This window comes from Mercenaria mercenaria, chromosome 17, assembly GCF_021730395.1.
Source record: "Mercenaria mercenaria strain notata chromosome 17, MADL_Memer_1, whole genome shotgun sequence".
Taxonomy (NCBI): Eukaryota; Metazoa; Mollusca; class Bivalvia; order Venerida; family Veneridae; genus Mercenaria; species Mercenaria mercenaria.
Genome location: NC_069377.1, coordinates 32366042 through 32388339, shown reverse-complemented (window position 1 = coordinate 32388339; position 22298 = coordinate 32366042). Strand labels below are relative to the sequence as shown.

Sequence of the window (22298 nt, the reverse complement as noted above, 5' to 3'; positions counted from 1 at the left end):
ACCAAACCAAACAGAGGACACAAAGGGACACTGCCTTGGAACGGTCGGTGGCACAAAACACCATCTGGGAGCAATAATTGGTTAATGGTGCACTGACCAAACCTCTCATTTAATCCTCACCATGTTCTTTTGTTACGGGACAGTGTCAAGAACAATAATTCCTGCCAAATGAGTCTCCTTCACAAGTAGTGATAACAAAATCAGTTTGGTCCGAAACTAGGCATACTTTCTCCTTTTGGAATCGTTCTTCGCCTGTATCTTGTCTTAAACAGGATGTTAACAGAAATGAATAAAACTCTACAGAATACTTTGTAAATGTTCAAATATTCAAATTATTTTATATTTTGTAAACTGCAAGACCATATGAGCCGTGCCATGGGAAAACCAACATAGTGGCTTTGCGACCAGCATGGATCCAGACCAGCCTGCGCATCAGGTCAGGATCCATGCTGGTCGCAAAGCCACTATGTTAGTTTTCTCATGGCGCAGCTCATATAGAGATAATGTAGAGTAATTATTACACATAAGAAGTCCAATGATGTTGGAAAAAAAAACATAGCTAATCATACCAAATCACCAAACAGACAAAATAATGTATCAATGATTCATTTAATCGTAAATGATTTCGAAGGTTTTGCTTGCACTTACAATGAAATTTCTGAAATGTTGTACGAGTCAGTAATTGTTTGTTCCCCGACGGCTACCGCTATTGAAATCAATAGGCGTGGTTTCCTGGTTCTGTCAGACTCTTTGTCGAACTCCTCCCTCATTATCTACAAACATGAAACACACAGTAACACTGCCTCTATAATCTTGGCAAGTACAGAAAAGAAAATTTGAAGTCCCCAAATAGTTGTCTTGCACTTTATATTATGTGATATTGACTTTGCACATATGTTTTCGGCATATATTAGTATTTTGATCTGTCTTAACTACTAGTGTTCATCAAAATGTTACTAATAACGTAATACATTGTATATATGAGTTGTAGCACAGATTGCATTTTCGGCATTAAGAGTTTTCCCCCGGGCAATTACATTTAACATAGGCCTAACTAAAGCAAAGGAACCAGCGTGGGAGCCATCTGGTCTAGTCGCGTAATTGCTGCCATTAATTGAGGAATTGGACAGAAAGCTATATCAGCTTACGGTTGTCCTCTCCTTATTGGTACAATTACTTAATAATTATATTTTTTCATGGCATAACTGATTGTACATGAATACAGTATTATATGAAAGAAAAAAAACAATGACATATTTCAACAAAACAGTATTGATTTGCATATCTAAAATAAATAATATTGTTACGTAAGATTCATTAAGATGTAAGAGTATTGAAGCAATGCATATAATAGAACCATTTTGAAAAAGGTTGTGAATGAACATTAACAAATGTCATTAAGAGGGGTATTGGATACTAATTGAAATTGAAAGTGCAAAGTGAAATAATAATACATTGTTATGAAATATAGAGTATAAACAAAAAAAAACGTAAAAAGATGAAAGGATGAACGGATAAGGTACAGTGTGAAAAAAATAAAAATAAATAATAGCCGAATCTTGTTTACTCTATTGGATTTCAACATGTATAGATAATATCAGGGAAATGTAGCGGGTATGAATTTGCTATCTATGAAACAGTACATCATTTTATCTCTAGAATCGTTTCGTTTCTCTTATGTATTTTTGGACAGCAATAAAGATTGATATATTGGTGTCGAGAGATAATGAACTATTACCCTTAACGATGACATTGATGGAAGGGTTACAGAACTGGGAAATAGTGGTTAGTAGATCAGTGCGTAGATTTGTGTATTTTGGACAGACAAGGAAGTAGTGGTAAGAGTTTTCTATTTCACCGCATGTGCACAAAGGAGAGTCAATGATATTTTTCTCAAATAAATCAGATGATAGAGAGCTGCAGTGGGTACGCAATCTTGTATGAAGGACTTGCAGTTTGCGGTCACCAGAATAGAAGTAACCGGGAACATTTGGTAGATCTTTATTTAACATCCGCTTAAATGAAGCAACTGTTGTAGCATTTTGTGTCTGAAGTGGAAGAGCATTAAAATCTCTGATAACAGAAGGTAAAAATGATTTGTAATAAAAGTCAGTATGTGTAAGAATGTATTGCGTGTCATTAGCATTTCTTAATGGATAACGATGATCACTACCAACTAATGACGGGACAAGATCTGAAAGATATTGCGGGGTAAGATGGTTTTTCATTTTATAAAAAAAGAATAAGTTTATGTTTGTATCGTCTGTTCTCCAAAGATTCCCACCCAACCTCCCGCATGAGTTTGTCAATAGATACAAGTTTTGTTGATCCGGTAATAATTCTGGCCGCTTCATGTTGGATCTGTTCTAGGTTAACAGAAATGAATAAAACTCTACAGAATACTTTGTAAATGTTCAAATATTCAAATTATTTTATATTTTGTAAACTGCAAGACCATATGAGCCGTGCCATGGGAAAACCAACATAGTGGCTTTGCGACCAGCATGGATCCAGACCAGCCTGCGCATCAGGTCAGGATCCATGCTGGTCGCAAAGCCACTATGTTAGTTTTCTCATGGCGCAGCTCATATAGAGATAATGTAGAGTAATTATTACACATAAGAAGTCCAATGATGTTGGAAAAAAAAACATAGCTAATCATACCAAATCACCAAACAGACAAAATAATGTATCAATGATTCATTTAATCGTAAATGATTTCGAAGGTTTTGCTTGCACTTACAATGAAATTTCTGAAATGTTGTACGAGTCAGTAATTGTTTGTTCCCCGACGGCTACCGCTATTGAAATCAATAGGCGTGGTTTCCTGGTTCTGTCAGACTCTTTGTCGAACTCCTCCCTCATTATCTACAAACATGAAACACACAGTAACACTGCCTCTATAATCTTGGCAAGTACAGAAAAGAAAATTTGAAGTCCCCAAATAGTTGTCTTGCACTTTATATTATGTGATATTGACTTTGCACATATGTTTTCGGCATATATTAGTATTTTGATCTGTCTTAACTACTAGTGTTCATCAAAATGTTACTAATAACGTAATACATTGTATATATGAGTTGTAGCACAGATTGCATTTTCGGCATTAAGAGTTTTCCCCCGGGCAATTACATTTAACATAGGCCTAACTAAAGCAAAGGAACCAGCGTGGGAGCCATCTGGTCTAGTCGCGTAATTGCTGCCATTAATTGAGGAATTGAACTAATGACGGGACAAGATCTGAAAGATATTGCGGGGTAAGATGGTTTTTCATTTTATAAAAAAAGAATAAGTTTATGTTTGTATCGTCTGTTCTCCAAAGATTCCCACCCAACCTCCCGCATGAGTTTGTCAATAGATACAAGTTTTGTTGATCCGGTAATAATTCTGGCCGCTTCATGTTGGATCTGTTCTAGCTCTCGTTTTTCATACTGATTACAGTTGTCAAATAATACATCACCATATTCCAGAATTGGTCTTATGAATGATATATAGATAACTTCAAGTGACCTTCTATCAAGCTGAAATTTTATTTTTTTCATAATATTAATCCTTTTCCAAGCTTTACTTTTTATGTATTCGATGTGTGCGGACAGCGCAGATCCTGTGAGAGATTGATACCCAAGTGTTTGTGATTACGGACTTCATTAATTTGTATGCCTTGCATTTGAATTGGGCAATGATTAATATTTCTTTGTGTTTTACGTGATATTAGTAAAGATTCTGTTTTGGAAGGGTTAAATTTCACCAACCATCTTTCTGCCCAAGAAGTAATTTTTTGTAAGTCAGAGTTTAAGATACTCGAAGCAGTAGCAGGGTCTTCCACTATAATAAAAATATTTGTATCATCAGCGAAAAGTCTAATATTTGCTTGGATGTCTATGACTATGTCGTAATGTAAATAAGAAAGAGGAGGGGCCCAAGAATTGAACATTGTGGTACACCAGCAGTGATGACCTTATCAGACGATTTGCAACCGGGAAGAACGACTCTTTGTTTTCTGTTGGTAAGGTAAGAAGAAAACCATGAAGAGATACGTCCGGAAATACCGATAGAATTCAATCTGAAAATAAGTCCCTTGTGCCAGACACGATCGAAGGCTTTACTTATGTCACAAAACACAGCTCTGACCTCTTTACCAGAGTCAATGGCATGTGCAAATAAGTTATAAATGTATGTAAGCTGATTGACAGTGGAGTCACCTGGAACAAAACCAGACTGAAGAGGAGTAAGGATATTATTTTCCCGAAGAAAATTGAAAGTTCGCTTGAATACTATTCTTTCAAATACTTTATTGACAGTACTGATAAGAGATATAGGACGATACTTGTTGACTAATGAAGGATCACCAGATTTAAAGAGAGGACAGACATTTGCTTCCTTCCATATGTCAGGAACTTGAGATGACTGAATAGAATAGTTGAAGAGAGAACAGAGAGGACTACTAAGTTCGTAAGAAAGCTCACGATGTATTCGATTGTTGATTTCGTCAGGACCAGCTGCCTTCCCTAATGGAAGTGATTTTAATACCAACTCCACATCTGCATGAGTAATAACGATGTCGTCCAGAGTTTGGTCGGAGTCATGAAGCAAGTCGGGAAGAGAAGGAGCTTGGTTTTCATAAATTCGTGTCTGGGCAATGAAAAAGTCGTTCAAGAGATTTGCCCTTTGAGTTTCATCGGATATGATGTTATCGCCAGAAGAAAGTGAGGGTATTGAGAAAGAAGAATGAGGCTTGATAAAAGATTTTAGACAAGTCCACCAACACCTCGAGTTTCGATTTTCTTGTTTTAATTTCAGGGCTAAATTATCAACGTGTTGTTTCTTTGCCTCACGGATTTTTGATGTGATTCGATTTCTCAGGTTTCGAAAACGGTCCCAGTGATATGTCGAGCCGGTGTGTTTTGCTTTACGATAGAGTCGTTTATGTTTTCTGATAAGTAATCGCAGGTCATTCTTAAACCAAGGCGGCTCATTTTCCCGTATTAAAACTTTTCTATTTGGAATACATTTTTTTTTTAAATATTTATAATTTTACTAGATATGTTATTGGCATATATATTAATGTCATTGTTTTGTAGAGAATCCCAGTCACTCTCAAAGGCCAATCGTCTAAGAAGATCGTAATTCCCCTGTTCAAAAATCCAAACTTGACGATAAAAGCATAGCCGCTTTGGCTTTTTCAAGTTAAGTAGACAATAGATAGGGCAGTGATACCGGACGTCTTGTGGAATGAAAGGATCCCCAACACCACTAGAGTGGATAAGATACTTGCTTGAGGCGAAAATGAGATCAATTGTGGAGGCTGATGACTCTGAATAATGAGTAGGCGAATCTATAGCCTGAAACAAAGACAACTGAGAACATATATCATGGACTTTTCTGGAGGATACAGTATTCGCTATGTTTAAGTTAAAGTCGCCCATGATTAAAATATTTTCAATTCCTGTATCAATGGCTAGATGCATCGAATCAACAATCAAAGCATGGTGAACAGGATCTGTATTAGGAGGTCTGTAAAAATCTCTAAATAGAATGTGCTTGTTGGAAAATACGATTTCAATCCAGGTGCATTCAACACCATTAATTTCAAGATCTTGTCGTCTTTTGTAGTGAATATATTCTTTAACATAGAGTATTACTCCCCCGTAATTATCTGCGCGATCCTTTCTTTCGGGATGAGCAAATGAGTTCAGAATGAGATCAGAAGTAGGAGAACGTGGGCCTAGCCAAGTCTCTGAGAAGGACAGAATGTCAAAATCCATCAGTTCTGCATAAAGTGTGTCGAGTTTTGGAACTAAGCTCTGGACGTTATAGTGAACAAAAGAAAGGTTCCTAGAAAGGTCAATATATTCACTTCCAGAAGAGATAGACGATGTAAATGACGTATTAAAGTTACAGGATACAGGTCCTGGATTTTTGTGAACATCACCTGAAAGAAGGATGATTGTAGAAATGTTCCAAAATTGAACAGAAACAAAAAGAAATATGACGGAATAGAAGAGATGGAGAGAAAAGATAACGTTTAAATGATGGTTCTTGCCAGGTGGATGTAAACGACGGTGTACTGGTAAAGATAAGTTTTTGAAAGTCAAGTCATGATCGTTAATACACAGTCTGACGCAAACAGGGATATAGTTGATGTAGGTGGATGTGAACAGTACAATTTGTAAAAGAAGAAATCTAAACATGAAGTGAGTACGAAAAGCTCTAATGCTGGTTGATGAGGAACGACTATTTATTCTTACGTTATTGCTGACAATAAGCACAGAAATTCAAAAGTAACCAGCATGAGAGAACAATGTAGATGTAAGTTATATGAAGCGATCAAGATCCAGCAAAACAAATTGTAAGTGTGCGTGTTCATCCTTGAGAATAAGCATAGAGAAGAGAAAAAAAGTAATATGAAACCGAGAAACATTGTTTCATGTGATAAAGATAAGAAGTTGGAATGGGTGCAAGTATATGTGTACAATGAATAGTGTAAGTGTAAGGACTTATGGAAAATTTCATTTCACACTGTGTTGAGAATAGTTTGTTATTAAGTAAAGTGTATTGGAACTACCAGTATTTCAAGCGCATTCAATTAATGCACAGTGATATTACTGTTTTGTATAAATTATATTATACTATATTGTTTCCGCATGTTTAAGTAACTTCGCGTTGTGAATAAAGTATTTTATTGTAATATCGTGAAATGTATACTAATAGAGGATATGTTTCGAAAATATATTAATGTAGGTGAAATTATGAATTTAAAATAGGGATGAATAACTACTGTTCAGTTAATAGTTTTATCGACAGGTTATTTCAACGGACATCAGCTTTATACCTAAATACTAAAGTATAAGTTCAGCGCGGACTAGTTGGGCTGAATATTCTCATTTCAAACCGTTGTTTAAAAAAGGAGCAGTCATAACATTTACTGTCAACTCATCGAGCTAAAATGTATAATATAGTCATAATGTTCAACTTTATATTGATCAGCGAAAAGAACTATTATTTTTTTTATGTATTGGTAGAACAAGTATGCTATGAATTGGTAGAATAAAGCGTAAAGTCCAGATTATCTCATTATACCTGTAAATGTTAAACGCATAGTACTTGCTACATGTGTATATTAGATTTACATGTTAAACAGGCTGTATATTGTGTTTGTTTATTTACATTATATATTTAATATTGTTATATCACCATTGTTGCATTATCATGCTGTTACTGTAGCAATTTAACATAAATAAAGTACTGTCCGATTTGTGGGATGATAGAGGTTAATAACAATAAAAGTTCATATTGTTATATAGAGGATATTGCATGGGTGTCTTTTCATATTGCGTTTGTTAAACGGGTTGAATAAGATAATAAAACGCGAGGCTCTGCCGAGCATTTTGTTAATTTTATTCAGGAAGTTTGATGGAGTCAATGTGGAAGGTCACGGATGTAATATTCTTTTAATCACATGTTAGCTTTTGCTATCGAAACATCAAAAATTCTACTTTCTTTTACTATATAATCAAGTTAATTTGACTAACGTCTCCTTTACTATAAAGGACGTCGACGTCAAGGCTTTATTACACTAGTGTTTTATCATTTTTAAATAATGGCTCTCTTACACTTCCGCGACGTCAAACATGTGATTAAAAGATTAAAAGGTGTTACATAATGATGCTAGTCTCTGTCTGTTTTCATTGTTAAACAATCATTATGTATCAATATATAAATATACATATATAATATCAACTACCCATTACTGTCGCCATATATGTATATGTATGTGTTTGCCACATGGGTCGATGACCTACTGGTGTTTATAAAATAAAATCTTAAAAAATCTATATCGATTAAAAAGTATAATAAGTTTCAAGATCAGCCCTTGTAATTTGGCCAATGCAAGGTTGTGCTAAGTCTATGTCTAGACAGAAAATCACTTTCTAACTGTGAATACGGGTAGCACGTGCTTATCATGTGTAAATTTACGGCTAAGGATTTACATATTATGATTATGCCAGGTATTTGAACACTAATTCTTCACTTGGCATGGCAACATAGGTCTAAATTAAAGCTAGTTTCTGTTTAAATTTCATTGTGGATGTTTTTTTGACATTTTGGTAGGAAAATTGGGAGATCAGGTTGTATTTAGTAAAGTGAAGCTCAATTGTAGTATGAGTAGTACTTCTAGGTCACAGCAGTGTGATTTTGATGTGATTTTACATTAAGCAAATGTGACCAGAGACATCTCTCTTAGAAGATACATGACCCCTACTTTCCTCTTCATTTTATATCAGTTTTATCATAACTCTTTAAAATGAGGTAAGGATTTGTTCTCTGAAATGGGTCTAGCTATGTTTGGTAGCTCTTTAAAAAATGTCAGTTTTATATAGAATATATAGGGAAAACTATTTACCTGTTTGTGGCCACAAAGGGATATAATTTTAAAAGTAGGCAAGTTCTGGCACACTGCACGGCTCTCAGTCATAGGGTGAAGTTATGACAGAATCCCTTTAAAATGCTAGAGCTCTGCTGCTCCGATCAAGATTGATCTTACGCTCATTGTCGGCGCTTATTAGCGTAACCGACGTTATCGTCGTTTTTAACCGTTTTAACGTTACAAAGATAACATATTTGGGGTGTTTGGGCTACAGTTTTCATTAATCATGTAAGAAAGTATCTGTAAATAAGTCATTTTAATTTAATTTTAAGTTTAATTGAAATGAAATTAGTTAGTAATTATCAGACAGTGAGTTATATTGCAATGTTTGGATACAATTGTAATACGTATGACGCTTTTTATTTCAAACGTAAAATCGACGTTACATTAATTTCACGATTGTGACATTTCGGCTAGACTTTGCATTTTTCATGTGTTAAATTCAATTTATATTCAACGTAAGACTTATGCACATCAATGTGCAGACAACTGTATGATCTTTCAGACTGTCGTCGCAGTTTTGTAAACAAATACATACTTTCTTTAGATATTTCGGCACGTAACAACTTCGTTTTTTTTTGTTGTTGTTTTTTTTTTTTTGTTTTTTTTTTTTTTTTTTTTTTTTTTTTTTGGTTTTTTTTTTTTTTGGACACGTGTGACATTGTGACATGCAGCTAGTGTAAAGTATATATATATTCTTGAACAGCAAATGATTGAAATGACGTCAAATATAGTGGACGTCTCGCCACCGAGTCTTCTTTTTTGGCGAATTTTTTTATGTTTACCAAGCCGTTAAATAATGCGCATTGGCAAGGCAGAGTTATAGTACTTGTTTCTTTTTGCACTTTCTGTTGGTGTCTTCCATCTTTGTGTGCATTTTGGAGAAATTCTTTTCAATACTTAAAAAGTTTTGTCATGGACAAATAAATTTCTTAAAGGTAAATAATTCAAAAAGTAAGCAAAGCGGAGTAATAGTTTTTGAACATTCCACTTCCCTCCAATGTTCTCCGTTTTTGTATGCAGCTTGAATGAATTCTCACCAGTGCTTACAGAGAGATACTCCGAACAAATTCCAAATTTAAGAAAAGGATATAATAAAAAAGCAATAATTATAGAATTATAATTATTGCACGTTTAACCAATTCCCTCTAATGATTCGGACAAAAGAGTTTTGTGGAAATATGTAAAGGTAGAATATTCCATGTATAAGTGTGGTTCTTGTACTCTACTCCCCTAAATGGCCTCTTATTTTTTAAACAATTTTGGAGTTATGCTTTGGATGAATACTCAGACGCATGGACATAAACTAGTTCCATATCCCTCTTCGCTTTTCGGCCGATGGAAGGGGAGATAAGATGAAGTTTAGTAAATGGTTTTACATTTTGCAATGAAACTATTAACTTTCTTTCAGCAATCTCCAGTATATAAGGATGTATGAACTGGTGAATGTCTTAAGTACTTTAATTCAAAATATGCATGTACATACAGTTGATTACAAACACAATTACAAACTTCAGTCACAATTCTGGAAAATTGTATACGGATATTGGCCATGCACATTCATTGGTAATTTTCAAGATATCTCGAATGATATTTCAACCGAAAATAATTACGTCAAATTAAACCGACATAAATGACCGTCGTTAAAATTGTAATTAGTTATGATTATACTGGCTTTATTAATATCGTTGCAGCTATGTCATATTACAGCTATTTCTATTTATGTCGATTCACACTGACATTAGTGACAATCGTTATCGCTATAACCAGTAGTCATGTTACATTATACTGACATTATCAATATCGTTGCAGCTATAACTGGTTATGTCAAATTACACTGACATTAAATAATATCGTTACAGGTATTTCTATTTATGTCAAATTACACTGACATTAAATAATATCGTTACAGGTATTTCTATTTATGTCAAATTACACTGACATTAGTGACAATCGTTACCGCTATGACTTAGTCATATTACATTATACTGACATTATCAATACCGTTGCAGCTGCTAGTAACTGGTTACGTCAAATTACACTGACATTAAATAATATCGTTACAGCTACATGTATTTCTATATATGTCAAATTACACTGACATTTGTGACAATTGTTACCGCTATAATTAGTAGTCATGTTACATTATACTGACACTATCAATATCGTTGCAGCAATAACTGGTTATGACAAATTAAACTGACATTGAATAATATCGTTATAGCTATTTCCACTTATGTCAAATTACACTGACATTAGTGACAATCGTTCCCGCTATAACAAGTAGTCATGTTACATTATACTGACATTATCAATACCGTTGAAGTTATAACTAATTATGTCAAATTAAACTGACATTGAATGATACTGGTACCTAACCCCACTCATAGTAAAAAGGAAAGTAGGTGTCAAAGTGGGGGCCGTGGTAAGGAAAATAACACCGTTAAGTATACAAGACAATACACATAATATATAATACGAAACTAGCAAAAAGCAAATTATAGGTTACCGCCTTTACTACCTGAACGAAAATAGGACCTGTTTTACAGCTGTAAAACATCTGTAAAAGAGCTGTGTTTTGAAATTACAGCTGTATAAGACCTGTAAGTGGAAATTATGACCAGAGTTACAATTGAAATCTACAGGTGTTAAACATGCAGGTCTCAAAAAACAGTTGTAAAATGGTCATGCCTGAAAATTACAGCTTTAACTTTTTTGGAGGGAAACATGAGTTTTGTCAGTCTTCTTTAATGCATTTTGGCGGGATATAACTGAAATTCACAGAGACACTGCATCATCTAAAATATTGGAATTTTAAAGGTTATGAAGTAAGAGCAAATGTTTAAATATGTAATACAGTTGTGAAAGGGCATGTTTAAGTGCATACATTGACTATTTGCACTTTCTTTGAAGCTGATAAATTTAAAAGAAATAATGACTGATTGTCAACTACCAAATCTCAACATCGCGTCGTTTGAGTTTTCCTTCTATTTCTATGTGACATCACACAAATATTCTGGACGTGTAAAAGAATAGTCCTATATTCAATTTATATAATATTGGTAATGTTTGAGTGTGTGAGCAACAGAGGACTACTGTTTTAAAAACAAAAACAAGTAGCAACGGATTCTAGAATAATTATGAATTTTATATACCTATTCGAAATATTCAGAATCACTCCGCTCTAGGGTTAGGGTTTAGGGTTAGGGTTGAAATTGGCCCCACCCTGGGGCAAACTTAGTTTTACATAGAGTTGTATAGAGAAAACCTTTAAAAATCTTCTTGTTTTGAACGATAATGCAAAGAGCTTAGATATTGTCATGTAGCATTGTCTAGTGGACCTCTACCAACATTGTTCAAATCATGACCGGTCTATGCACAATGAAATGTTGATTCTTCAGTTGTATCGGTTGCTCAATACGCGCTGGCTGCCTTTGATTTGAACTTCTGCTGTTTTTCATGTCTAAAAATAAACACTGGAATGTGTTATATAGTTGCTATTATTATTTATATTACAGTTAAAATAAATAAAAAGTAATATTTCTTTAATTATTATACACATACAATACCTTCAGCAATGTTGAGTATTTGTTGCGATATATATCGTCTGGCCATTCCCAATCAATATTGATACCGTCGAAATCGCGATCCCTCAGATATATCGCGACATTCCTGGAGAACAACTTCATCGTTTGTGGCGAATGAACGACTTGTATAAATCCGCCATTTCTAGCCGAAGCACCGCCTATAGACAATAGCGTCACTAAGTTCGGATGTTCTTTTTTTAACTTATTAAAATCGAAATATCTTCCTTTCTTATTTACGAGTTGACCATTGTCATCGTCATTTTGAGATGGTATAAGTTTCATACTGGTTCCATCAATGTTCTCAAAAGCGTAAATAAGATGTGTACACAACGTTGCATTAATGTCCCGGATGTTAAATCTGGCGTCAAAGTTCGCTAATTTGTTCGACCAGTTTGTGAAATAGCAGAAGTTCTTCAATTCAGACGCTGAATAAGGGAAAAAGATTCATGCATAAACATTATCATTTTTTTAAAATAAAGAACACGCTGACGTCGCTGTATCATTGACGCTTTTATAACATTATGGTCTTGCGATGTTTTTTTTTTTATTGCTTTTTTTTCTGATTTAAATCATTTATTAAAATTAAAGTAAACAATTTTCCAGGTAAAAAGCTTTACAACTGAATGTTTTGGTGGCCATTTCGAAATTTGCTCAAAGTAGCAGTAGTGTTACCTGTGACCTTGTGTACCCTTTTTAATTTTTCCAAGTAAGTTATACTATTCTCTAGCTTTACTGAAAATTTGGTGCTTTTGTCCAGTCTGTTTAAATCCGTCCAAAAAAAATCTCTCAGATATTAGCCCTTACCCTGCTAAATTGCTAAATTTCTATAATGAAATTGTCCATCTTTCAATTTAGACAGTACCATAAACTGTTTAAAGGGAACATGATCTCTTTATATATATATATACTCAAACTTGGTGAATTACAGGGTCCAAGAATATATTTTCAATGCATGTGTTCCAACTTTACAAACCATGCAAAATATCAATTGATAATATTTCTTAGTCCTGGTAAACATAATGTACAGAAATTAATTATAGAATTTACATAGCTAGTCTTTTAATCATACAGTTTCTGTCCTCTTCATATATATGTATATGCAGTCGATAGAAAATGAATAATTAATTGAAAAAAAAATCTGTAAATTCTAGATATGTATATGATAATTATCAAATTATAGGATTTAAATGAGAGAAAAATATAAATTGTAAAAACCTTGACAAGCCTGTGTACAGTAAAATGCAAATCCAGAAACAATAATGAACAATAAAACTCCCTTCATAGTATTTTTTTTTTTATTTATTTAAGTAACAAAAGTATCAAACGTATATTTCCTAAGGGATGCAAATGTTATATGGTATAATGAAGGCGTTACAAATGGGAGTATATATGTACAAAACATTCTAAATATATAGATGACAAGTTTTTGGTGGTTGTATCCTTGTTTAAGAAACTATTTGACGTACCTGGTATTTTAACATTTAAACGCTGCTTATCTTAAGATAATACTGTTTTCGTCTTTATCAGACAACGGCGGTTTGGTATTGGCATTCCGTCTTACTATAATAGAAGGTGAAATGTAAATAAGGAAAAAAACTTTTAGTAGCAGACGACATTATCTAACCTACGACACGTGAATAATCACGTTGTTAGGTGAGACGAACTGATTCATTTTAAAATCGCACTCAATGGCCGCACATATCCTTGGTTTTCCCTCCTCTATAAGTAATTAATTAATTTCCTGGAGTGCTGTGATAAATATTGTTAAAAGTAATATCAACTTAAAGGGACTTGCCCACATAGTTTAGACGTTTTTTTTTTCTTTTACAAATCCATGAAAAATGAATACTCTGAAAATTGCTGGTGGTACAAACTTATTATCATATGATTATTGCAAAACATCCGTTTAAATAATTAAAAATATTGTGCAGAAAGTAGTCAACCGTTGCAACGCTTTTTAATTAATGCAGAAATGTAACATTATTCTTCATTTTATACCAATATCTAGCTCTTATTTTCACCAACTTTATCGTTTTTCACGGTCATATATACATACCTTGCTGAAAAATCTTATCCGAACTGTGGGCGAGTAGCTTTCAGTTTGAAATAAACATACTGAATGCTTTCACCTAACTCTGGTCGAGTACCTTTAATTTTGAAATGCACTTGTTGAGAAATTTCACCCAACCTGTTGGCGAGTAGCTGCATAACGAAGTAAAGCAAACAACTTAGCTAGGTTAAACTATATGATATTTGAGCCGCGCCATCAGAAAACCAACATAGTGCGTTTGCGACCGACATGGATCCAGACCAGCCTGCGCATCCACACAGTCTGGTCAGGATCCATGTTGTTCGCTAATGGGTTCTCTAATTGCAATAGGCTTTGAAAACGAACAGCATAGATCCTGAACAGACTGCGCGGATGCGCAGGCTGGTCTAGGTTCATGCTGGTCGCAAACGCACTATGTTGGTTTTCTCATGGCGCGGCCCATTTATAGATATCTTACATTCTATTCCGTCTGCGCTATCTTTATTACATCTTTGATACCTTAAAACCATTTTACATTTAGTGCTACTTTAAATTATATTATAATTAATGATAAAACTAATAAGAAAAGCGATAAAAAGATCCTTTGGAAGCGCAGAACTCAACAAAGTCAAACAATAGCAGACTCAGTCTGACTGAGAATGTTCATTGAATAAAAAGCACAACACCCTCAAGCCTCGTAACACCGGCTTAAGCGGAACTATGTCATTCAGAAGTATTGACCACATGTTCACAGAGGGCCAGAAAATGTAACAACACTTAGCCCAAGTGCGGGGAGACTTTTTAACGGCCGCTATTAGGAACTTAAAGACTACTATTGAAGTAGTTAATAAAACCTGTAAGAAAACTCTCTGAATGCATGCAGCACAATCAAGCAAAATAATAGCAGACTTTATTTGATGCTCATGAAAGGTACTTAAATGTGCAAAAGACTTCTAAAGGCGGAACTCAGTCATTGAGAAATGTTGAATAGACACAATGATTCCAAAGGATCAGAAAATATATATGAGCCGTGCCATGATAAAACCAACTTAGTGGCTTTGCGACACGCATTGATCCAGACCAACCTGCGCATCCGTTAGCGAACAGCATGGATCCTGACCAGACTGTGCGGATGCGCAGGCTGGTCTTGATCCATGCTGGTCGCAAAGCCACTATGTTGGTTTTTTCATGGCGTGGCTCATATATACAAGAAGATTCTTCGGAAGAATATAACGCAACTAAACAAAACAACAGCAGACTTGATTTGAGTCTGTACATGGTAAATTTTGAGATATCAATAAATACTTAACCGTACATTGTAATTTGAGTTTAAAAATATGACAAAATAATACATAGCAGGAATGGGAAAAGGGCACCCATCTAGTAGCAGCATTAGAGCTTTTTATTACATCGAAAAGTGAGTTGGATTTAGCAAACATATCACTCGTTTTTCACAATGATAGATGCTATTCATCCACGGGATATCTAGTTCATGCAGAAATAAAAATGATATTATCCATATAAAAATCAACGTTATGGGGGATATATATTTTAGTTTTAGTGATGTAACCTAGTGAGGACGTGCCCAATGCAAAGTGTATATATAAATATATATGAGAAATTTGTTTTGTTTGTCAATTTATCCTGTTTTCCAAGCGTGTATTAATGAAACGTAATTCAACTACGTAAACAATGTTCCTACATTTTACTACTGTATACGAAATAAGATTTTGATATGAAATTAAACAGTTTTTAAAATATCTTCTAAGACAAGATATATCATAAAATGACTTCAACGGGATTTAATTGGCAATTTCTGTAAGATTCTGGATCATGACAATTTTCTTATTGTATTTAGTAAAATTATTTAAGTTTTTATTACAAGAAGATTTTACCCAATTTTTTTTGTTTGAAGCATCGGATGGCTGGTGTTGACATGTAGTACTATTGCCGTTTGCCGCTATGCTTTCCATTTCTGTTTGTTTCTGACGGGAATGCAGGTGGACTCTATGATGGGCAGTTTTAAAAGCCTGCTTTGATATTTGTCGCCTGGCCCATATCTCAATCACTTTAAATATGTTTCTTATGCTGTTCTGTTATACATGCGTTTATAATTCGTTAGGACAATATTTGTTTCCAAAATACAAATATTTGCATCATTTGCTAATTGGCTCTTCTGAGGAAGAAAATTACAGCTGTTGCGGCAGAATCGAATGTGCTAATATTTACACAGATGATTTATGATTATTGGTATAACAATTCTTATACTTGTTTATAAACACCTTTTTTGTTATGTCACGTGGGGGGGGGGGGGGGGGGGGGGGGCTTGTTATCTGATAATGAATATTTCGATATAAATATATATCTGTTTCTGGTTTTCTTTTAATTTTAAATGGACTTTTTACAGATTTTATTGTGTAATATATCTATGCATCTGTAAATGATTTTGATAAAAAAAAAACATATTACATAATTAATTAAATGTCTATATTCAATTATAGTTTTCTGGATTTCTGTGAATCTTTCTTGATGTTTCAAATAGCTCATGAAAAAATTCAATTCCAAGGGCTTAAACCTTATAGAAAAAAAAGATATGAGCCGCGCCATGAGAAAACCAGCATAGTGGCTTTGCGACCAGCATGGATCCAGACCAGCCTGCGCATCCGCGCAGTCTGGTCAGGATCCATGCTGTTCGCTAACAGTTTCTTTAATTCCAGTAGGCTTTGAAAGCGAACAACATGGATCCTGACCAGACTGCGCAAAGCCACTATGTTGGTTTTCTAATGGCGCGGCTCATATAATTATAGTGTTTATTATTATTATTATCATATATGTATATGTGTGTATTTGTTTCTTTTTTTTAAAATGGGTTGAGATGGTGAAATGAACAATACTATGATGACATATTTTAATTTTGTTGGCAATTTATTATGTTATTAACATTAAAATAATAATTCGTTATTGATAGCACAGTGTCCTAAAAATATTTTAGAAACCATATTCTCGTAATTTAAAAGAGGTCTTGCCTAAGAAGATTTTTAAGTGAATATCTTACGTTTCAGGCAGTTTGTAAATACCCCGAATCTGTTTCAGACAATATTTTGAAAATAGAATTTCGTCCATTTCTATTCAGCGGAACACAGCTGATCTTTTGATATCGTGCTTTGTTCATCGTCGGTCAACATTTTGATTCAAATTATTGCCTCACCGATTTCATTACGTTTTATTTGTAGCATCCTTCTTTACCTTTACTCTGCTATATTTCTAAAATAGACTGGTCCATCATTTAATTTCCGCAATACCATTTTTATTCGAAGGGATGTTCACTGAAAATTTACTGACCGAATAGCGAACAGTGCAGACCATGATACTTTTACCCTTACTCTGCTAAATTTCTATAACAAACTTGTCTATCTTTCAATTTGGATAGTTCCAGTAACTGTTAAAAGGGGTGCTTACAAAAAGTATACTGTACTTGATCTGCACTGGTCGCAAAAGCAGAATCACTTGCCACCAGCAGGCTAAAGGTTAAACTTTTTTTCAAGTTAGTTCGAAACATTATTCTCAGTTCATTTTTGACCACGCTGATACTTGTGTAGCGTCAAACTTCATTTAATTTCAAGCAGTCTTTGTTGCGCAACCAAGAGGGGCTAAGGAAGGTAAAAATAATTTTAGTAATTTGTATATCTAGTAAATTTTGACCATATACGTAATTGTTAGTATAATTCTTCAACAAATACAATAAAATACTTCTTATTTTCATATGAATCCCTAACCTAAGTAAGTTTATCAAATCATTACTTCTACTAAAATGACTCTTACTTATTTGGGCAACCAGGACAGAAAAAAAATACCTCCAGTGAAAATATTACACATGATAACCCTTATCATGCTGGGCACGACTGATTCTGCCTTTGCGACCAGTGAAGATCTTGGCCAGACTGCACATCCGTGCAGTTTGATTGAGATCTGCACTGTTCGCTATTCAGTCAGTATCTTTTTTGGTAAACACCCCTTTTACCAGTTAATGGTATCGTCCAAATTGAAAGATTGACAAGTTCATTATAATAGAAATTTAGCAAGGTACGGGTTAAAGCATTAAATAGTCCATGATTAAGTGCAGATAATCCGATATTAAAGTTTTGAGCTAATACATCTTATAAAAAAACACGTTTAAGGACACTACAGAGATGAAGGATTTTAAACAGAGTTACATAAGAAGCAAGTAAATGTCTTCTTCACCAAAAGTACGAGACTCAGATACAAGAAAGTTTACAAAGGCTAATGGCCCAAAGCGATGTCTCTTGGGGCTGAAGTTGGGACCCGTTTTCAAAAATGGGTCCCAACCTTCTATCTATTATATGTCAGTCACACTACACCGTATAGCGTTAACGAACGTCAAACGTATAGAAACATCGCGGCAGAAAGTTATCCGTTGACGAAAGCGGAAGTCATCCCTCGTTGCTGCTCGGTGCTCTCGGGCATAAAACGCACAATGACCGCAAGATTAACGCACATATATAAGACGGACAACGTTCAATAAACGGTTATCACCTTACTAATAACAGACTTGTACCGCGTAAAACGTAAGCGCAACGCATGAGAAACTGAAAAAAACGTTCTTGTCAGTTATCGTCCGTTGAACATACGTTACATCCGTTGCATGTTCGGTAGTAGTCCGGCTGTGATTCAGGTCCACCGGACAAGAACGGATGCGAACCGGACAAGTACAGAACAGGGAACGCACGAGTAACGAATATCAGCGCATTGCTACCGTACATCTAACGGACAACTTTGTCCGGTGGTGTACTTTCTAAATTTTGAACATGCTCAAAACCTTCCACCGGTTGGAACGAACATCGCCCGACAAGGAGCGCAGGCGCCGCATGAGAAACGGAAAAATAAACGCATGTGAACGGACACGAACGGATTGAAAACTTTGTTAAATGTTTGACGTCCGTTAAAGCTATACGTTGTAGTCTGACTGAGACTTGAGATGCAAGTCTACGACACAAGATATCTGACATGCGAAATGACAACACATGTTTCAGAGGAACTACAATGTTAATCCGTGAAATTGTATATTGATTGATATAACAAATAGTACTTGTAATACTATATTTTTCTTTTGTGTGTAAACTACACTCGTGGCAACATTTGGATAAGTATAAAAACTACGCAACAGAAATAACAAAGGAAAATCTGTTGATTTCTAATCTATCTAATAAATAAGTTTAAACAGAAAATAAGCATCAATAACATGCGCACGTGCAGTTACTCATATTTCACTAATAAAACAATATGTGAAAAACCTGTTGATTAACAATGTCTATGCTATATGCAGTTGAAGACAAAACGCATTAAAACATTCACAACTTTATTTGCATAATAAATATGGCAATATTTAGAAAAATATTTTTTCATAAAAGATTTCGTCTTGTTATCTGTCTTATAATTGGGATATATCTAATGATGTCTACGCCGTTTTGGATGGAACTTTCTGCAACACTTTTTGCTGACATTATGGAGAGTGTCACCAGGAAAAAAGGTATATCATTTAGTTATGATTGATTAGTTACTTTATCGACATGTCACTATTACATAATATTTCATTGTTTCGAATTTGAAAAGAAATATAGTCACAATTGATACAATGAAAAAAAAAACGAAAAAAAAAATCAAATAAATGATATACTACTGTTTTGTGGGTTTCAGCAAATTTTTTATAGTATTTCGAATGGCTTAATGAAACATAAATTTTGACAGACTCGAGAATTATTAAATCATGTAGATTTAGAAGTCTAGCTGCTTTATCTACATTCAATTTGGTTAAAATTAATCAAACACTGGTTAAACAATTTTAAATGATATCGGATAAACCATAAAATAAGCTATATATTTTTAATTTTAGTTTCAGATGTTGTTAATGTTATCAGGACAGACAATTTTCTATCAACTAACGTTTTGCCATCGTTTAAAAGAATTTATTCACTGGAATCTAGAATACTTCAAAACAAAGCTACATATTCCAGAATACCACATCCAAGACAAGTGGATGTAAAAGAAAATAATGTGCTTTTAAAACAGGACGTCGAAAGCGATGTAAGTGACATAAATGAAAATTTTTGTACTGATAAAAGTAAATGGAGTAAAATACTTTCTGAACGTCTAGGAAAAGTTACTTCAAATATGAAAAACTGGACTTTTGACAAAACTGTAGAATGCCCATATCTAAATATAAGTGAAATAAAACATTTGAAACCGACACGCAAGGGCTCGCTTAACTGTAACATAAGCGAAGATGTGTTCCTAAATGTGACTTGGACAAACGATATTTACATTGCGTCGTTTTACGATGATTGTGTAGATATGTTTATAACTGATTGCTGTAAAGGAAATTCCCGCGTACCGCGTATTGTCCACTATGTCTGGTATAAGAGAGGAGAATTAAGTTTTGTGGGTTTTACCAGTTTTCTCAGTGTTATTCGTTTTGTTAAGCCTTACGCTATAATATTCCATGGAGACAGTCTCCCCTTCGGTTCATACTGGGACTTCATTGTCAATATGTCACCAGCTATCATTCATCTCAAACGTGAACCTCCGGAGTATATCGCAGCACAAAAGATAAAGCACAAAGAACATGCCAGTGACATAATGCGCATAGAAGCTCTGTTAAAGTATGGTGGGATATACATGGATACAGACACACTAATCGTAAGGTCCATAGAACCATTAATGAATTATTCATGTGTAATGTCAAACCAGAGTTCCGGTTTAATGGCTTCAGCGTTTGTAATGGCTGAGAAAAACGCGTCGTTTCTTCAGTTATGGATGGATGGTTATCGATTTCACTACAATCCTTCGAATTATTACTACAATGCAATGGTATACCCTTCGAAGGTAGCTCGTGACCATGTGGACTTGATTCACATAGAGTATGCAAAAGTTTCCCGACCAGTTGATATGATCGGTTGGAAAATATATAACAATACATATGCCTCATACAACTGGTCGCACATATACGGGATACACTTATATAGCAGAATATATAGGAAGCCATTCAATGAGTATACAATACGGACTATGAATACTACAGCAGGATCGATCTGCCGTCATATTTTATTTGGCAATAAAGAACTCTGTAACTCATTAATTGATCATAATTATATTAGGTAAAAAAGAACTCAGTAGCTCATAATTTCATGTTATATTTAGCAGTAACCTTTGTTACTATTAAGGCCATGCTATATTTGGCAATAAAGAGCATAGTAACTTATTAAAAAATGATGCATTTGGCAATAAATATCTCTGTTATTACTTAGGGCAAATACATAGTTTTGTAACTAGTAAAGTAATGTTAAGTTTAAGTAAAGAGATCTGTAACTAATTAGGTCATATAAAGAGCTCTGTATCAAATTAAGCAGTATTACATTTGGCAATAAAGAACTCTGTGCGTAATTCGGCCATGTTACTTTTGACAATAAACCTTCCTGTTTCTAATTAGACTATGTTATACTTGACAATAAACCTCCCTGTTTCTAATTAGATTACGTTATATTTGACAATAAACCTTCCTGTTTCTAATTAGATTACGTTATATTTGACAATAAACCTTCCTGTTTCTAATTAGACTACGTTATATTTGACAATAAACCTCCCTGTTTCTAATTAGATTACGTTATATTTGACAATAAACCTCCCTGTTTCTAATTAGATTACGTTATATTTGACAATAAACCTTCCTGTTTCTAATTAGACTACGTTATATTTAGCAATAAAGCTTTCTGATTCTAATTAGGCCAAGCGTTATTTGACAGTTGAAAAAAATATTTCTAATTCGTCAATGTTATGTTCGGCAATAAAAAGCTCAGAAACTGGTCATCTCGTGTTAATTTTGGCAATAAAGCTTTCTGTTTTAATTAGGTAATATCATGTCTGGCAATGTAGAACTCTGTTACTAATTCGCCCACATTATTGTTGGCTTTTAAGAACATAGTAAAGGATCCAGACATGTTATTTTTGGCAGTAAAATTTTAAGCCTTGATTAGTTCACGTTATATTTGGCAATAAAGTGCTCTGTAACTCATTAGGTCGTTTTATTTGGCAACTCAAAACACTGTTCCTAAGACGGCTAGGTTATTCTTTGGCAACAGAAAGCGCAGTTGCTGGTCAAGTCATGCCATGTTGGGCAATAAAACATTTTGTTTCTAATTGGCTCACGTTATGCCTGGCAATAAAGAGCTCTGTTCCTAAT

General features: G+C 34.3%; 2 protein-coding genes across 2 annotated transcripts; one reads left to right on the top strand and one right to left on the bottom strand.

The window, feature by feature from the left end:
- Positions 1 to 1655: 1655 nt before the first annotated feature.
- On the bottom strand, positions 1656 to 13364 carry LOC123537336 (chitinase-3-like protein 2). Its single transcript, XM_053527752.1, has 4 exons — positions 13231 to 13364; positions 11998 to 12440; positions 2744 to 2868; positions 1656 to 2073 (listed from the first exon to the last, which is right to left on the bottom strand). Exons 1-4 carry the CDS (start codon positions 13295 to 13297, stop codon positions 1656 to 1658), a joined length of 1053 nt encoding a protein of 350 aa, XP_053383727.1. The 5' UTR covers positions 13298 to 13364.
- A 5890-nt stretch (positions 13365 to 19254) lies between these two features.
- Positions 19255 to 21544, top strand: LOC123537241 (uncharacterized). The gene is made up of 2 exons (XM_045320894.2): positions 19255 to 19592; positions 19956 to 21544. The coding sequence occupies exons 1-2, from the start codon at positions 19439 to 19441 to the stop codon at positions 21218 to 21220; spliced, it is 1419 nt and encodes a 472-aa protein (XP_045176829.2). The 5' UTR covers positions 19255 to 19438; the 3' UTR covers positions 21221 to 21544.
- The last annotated feature ends 754 nt before the right edge of the window (positions 21545 to 22298 follow it).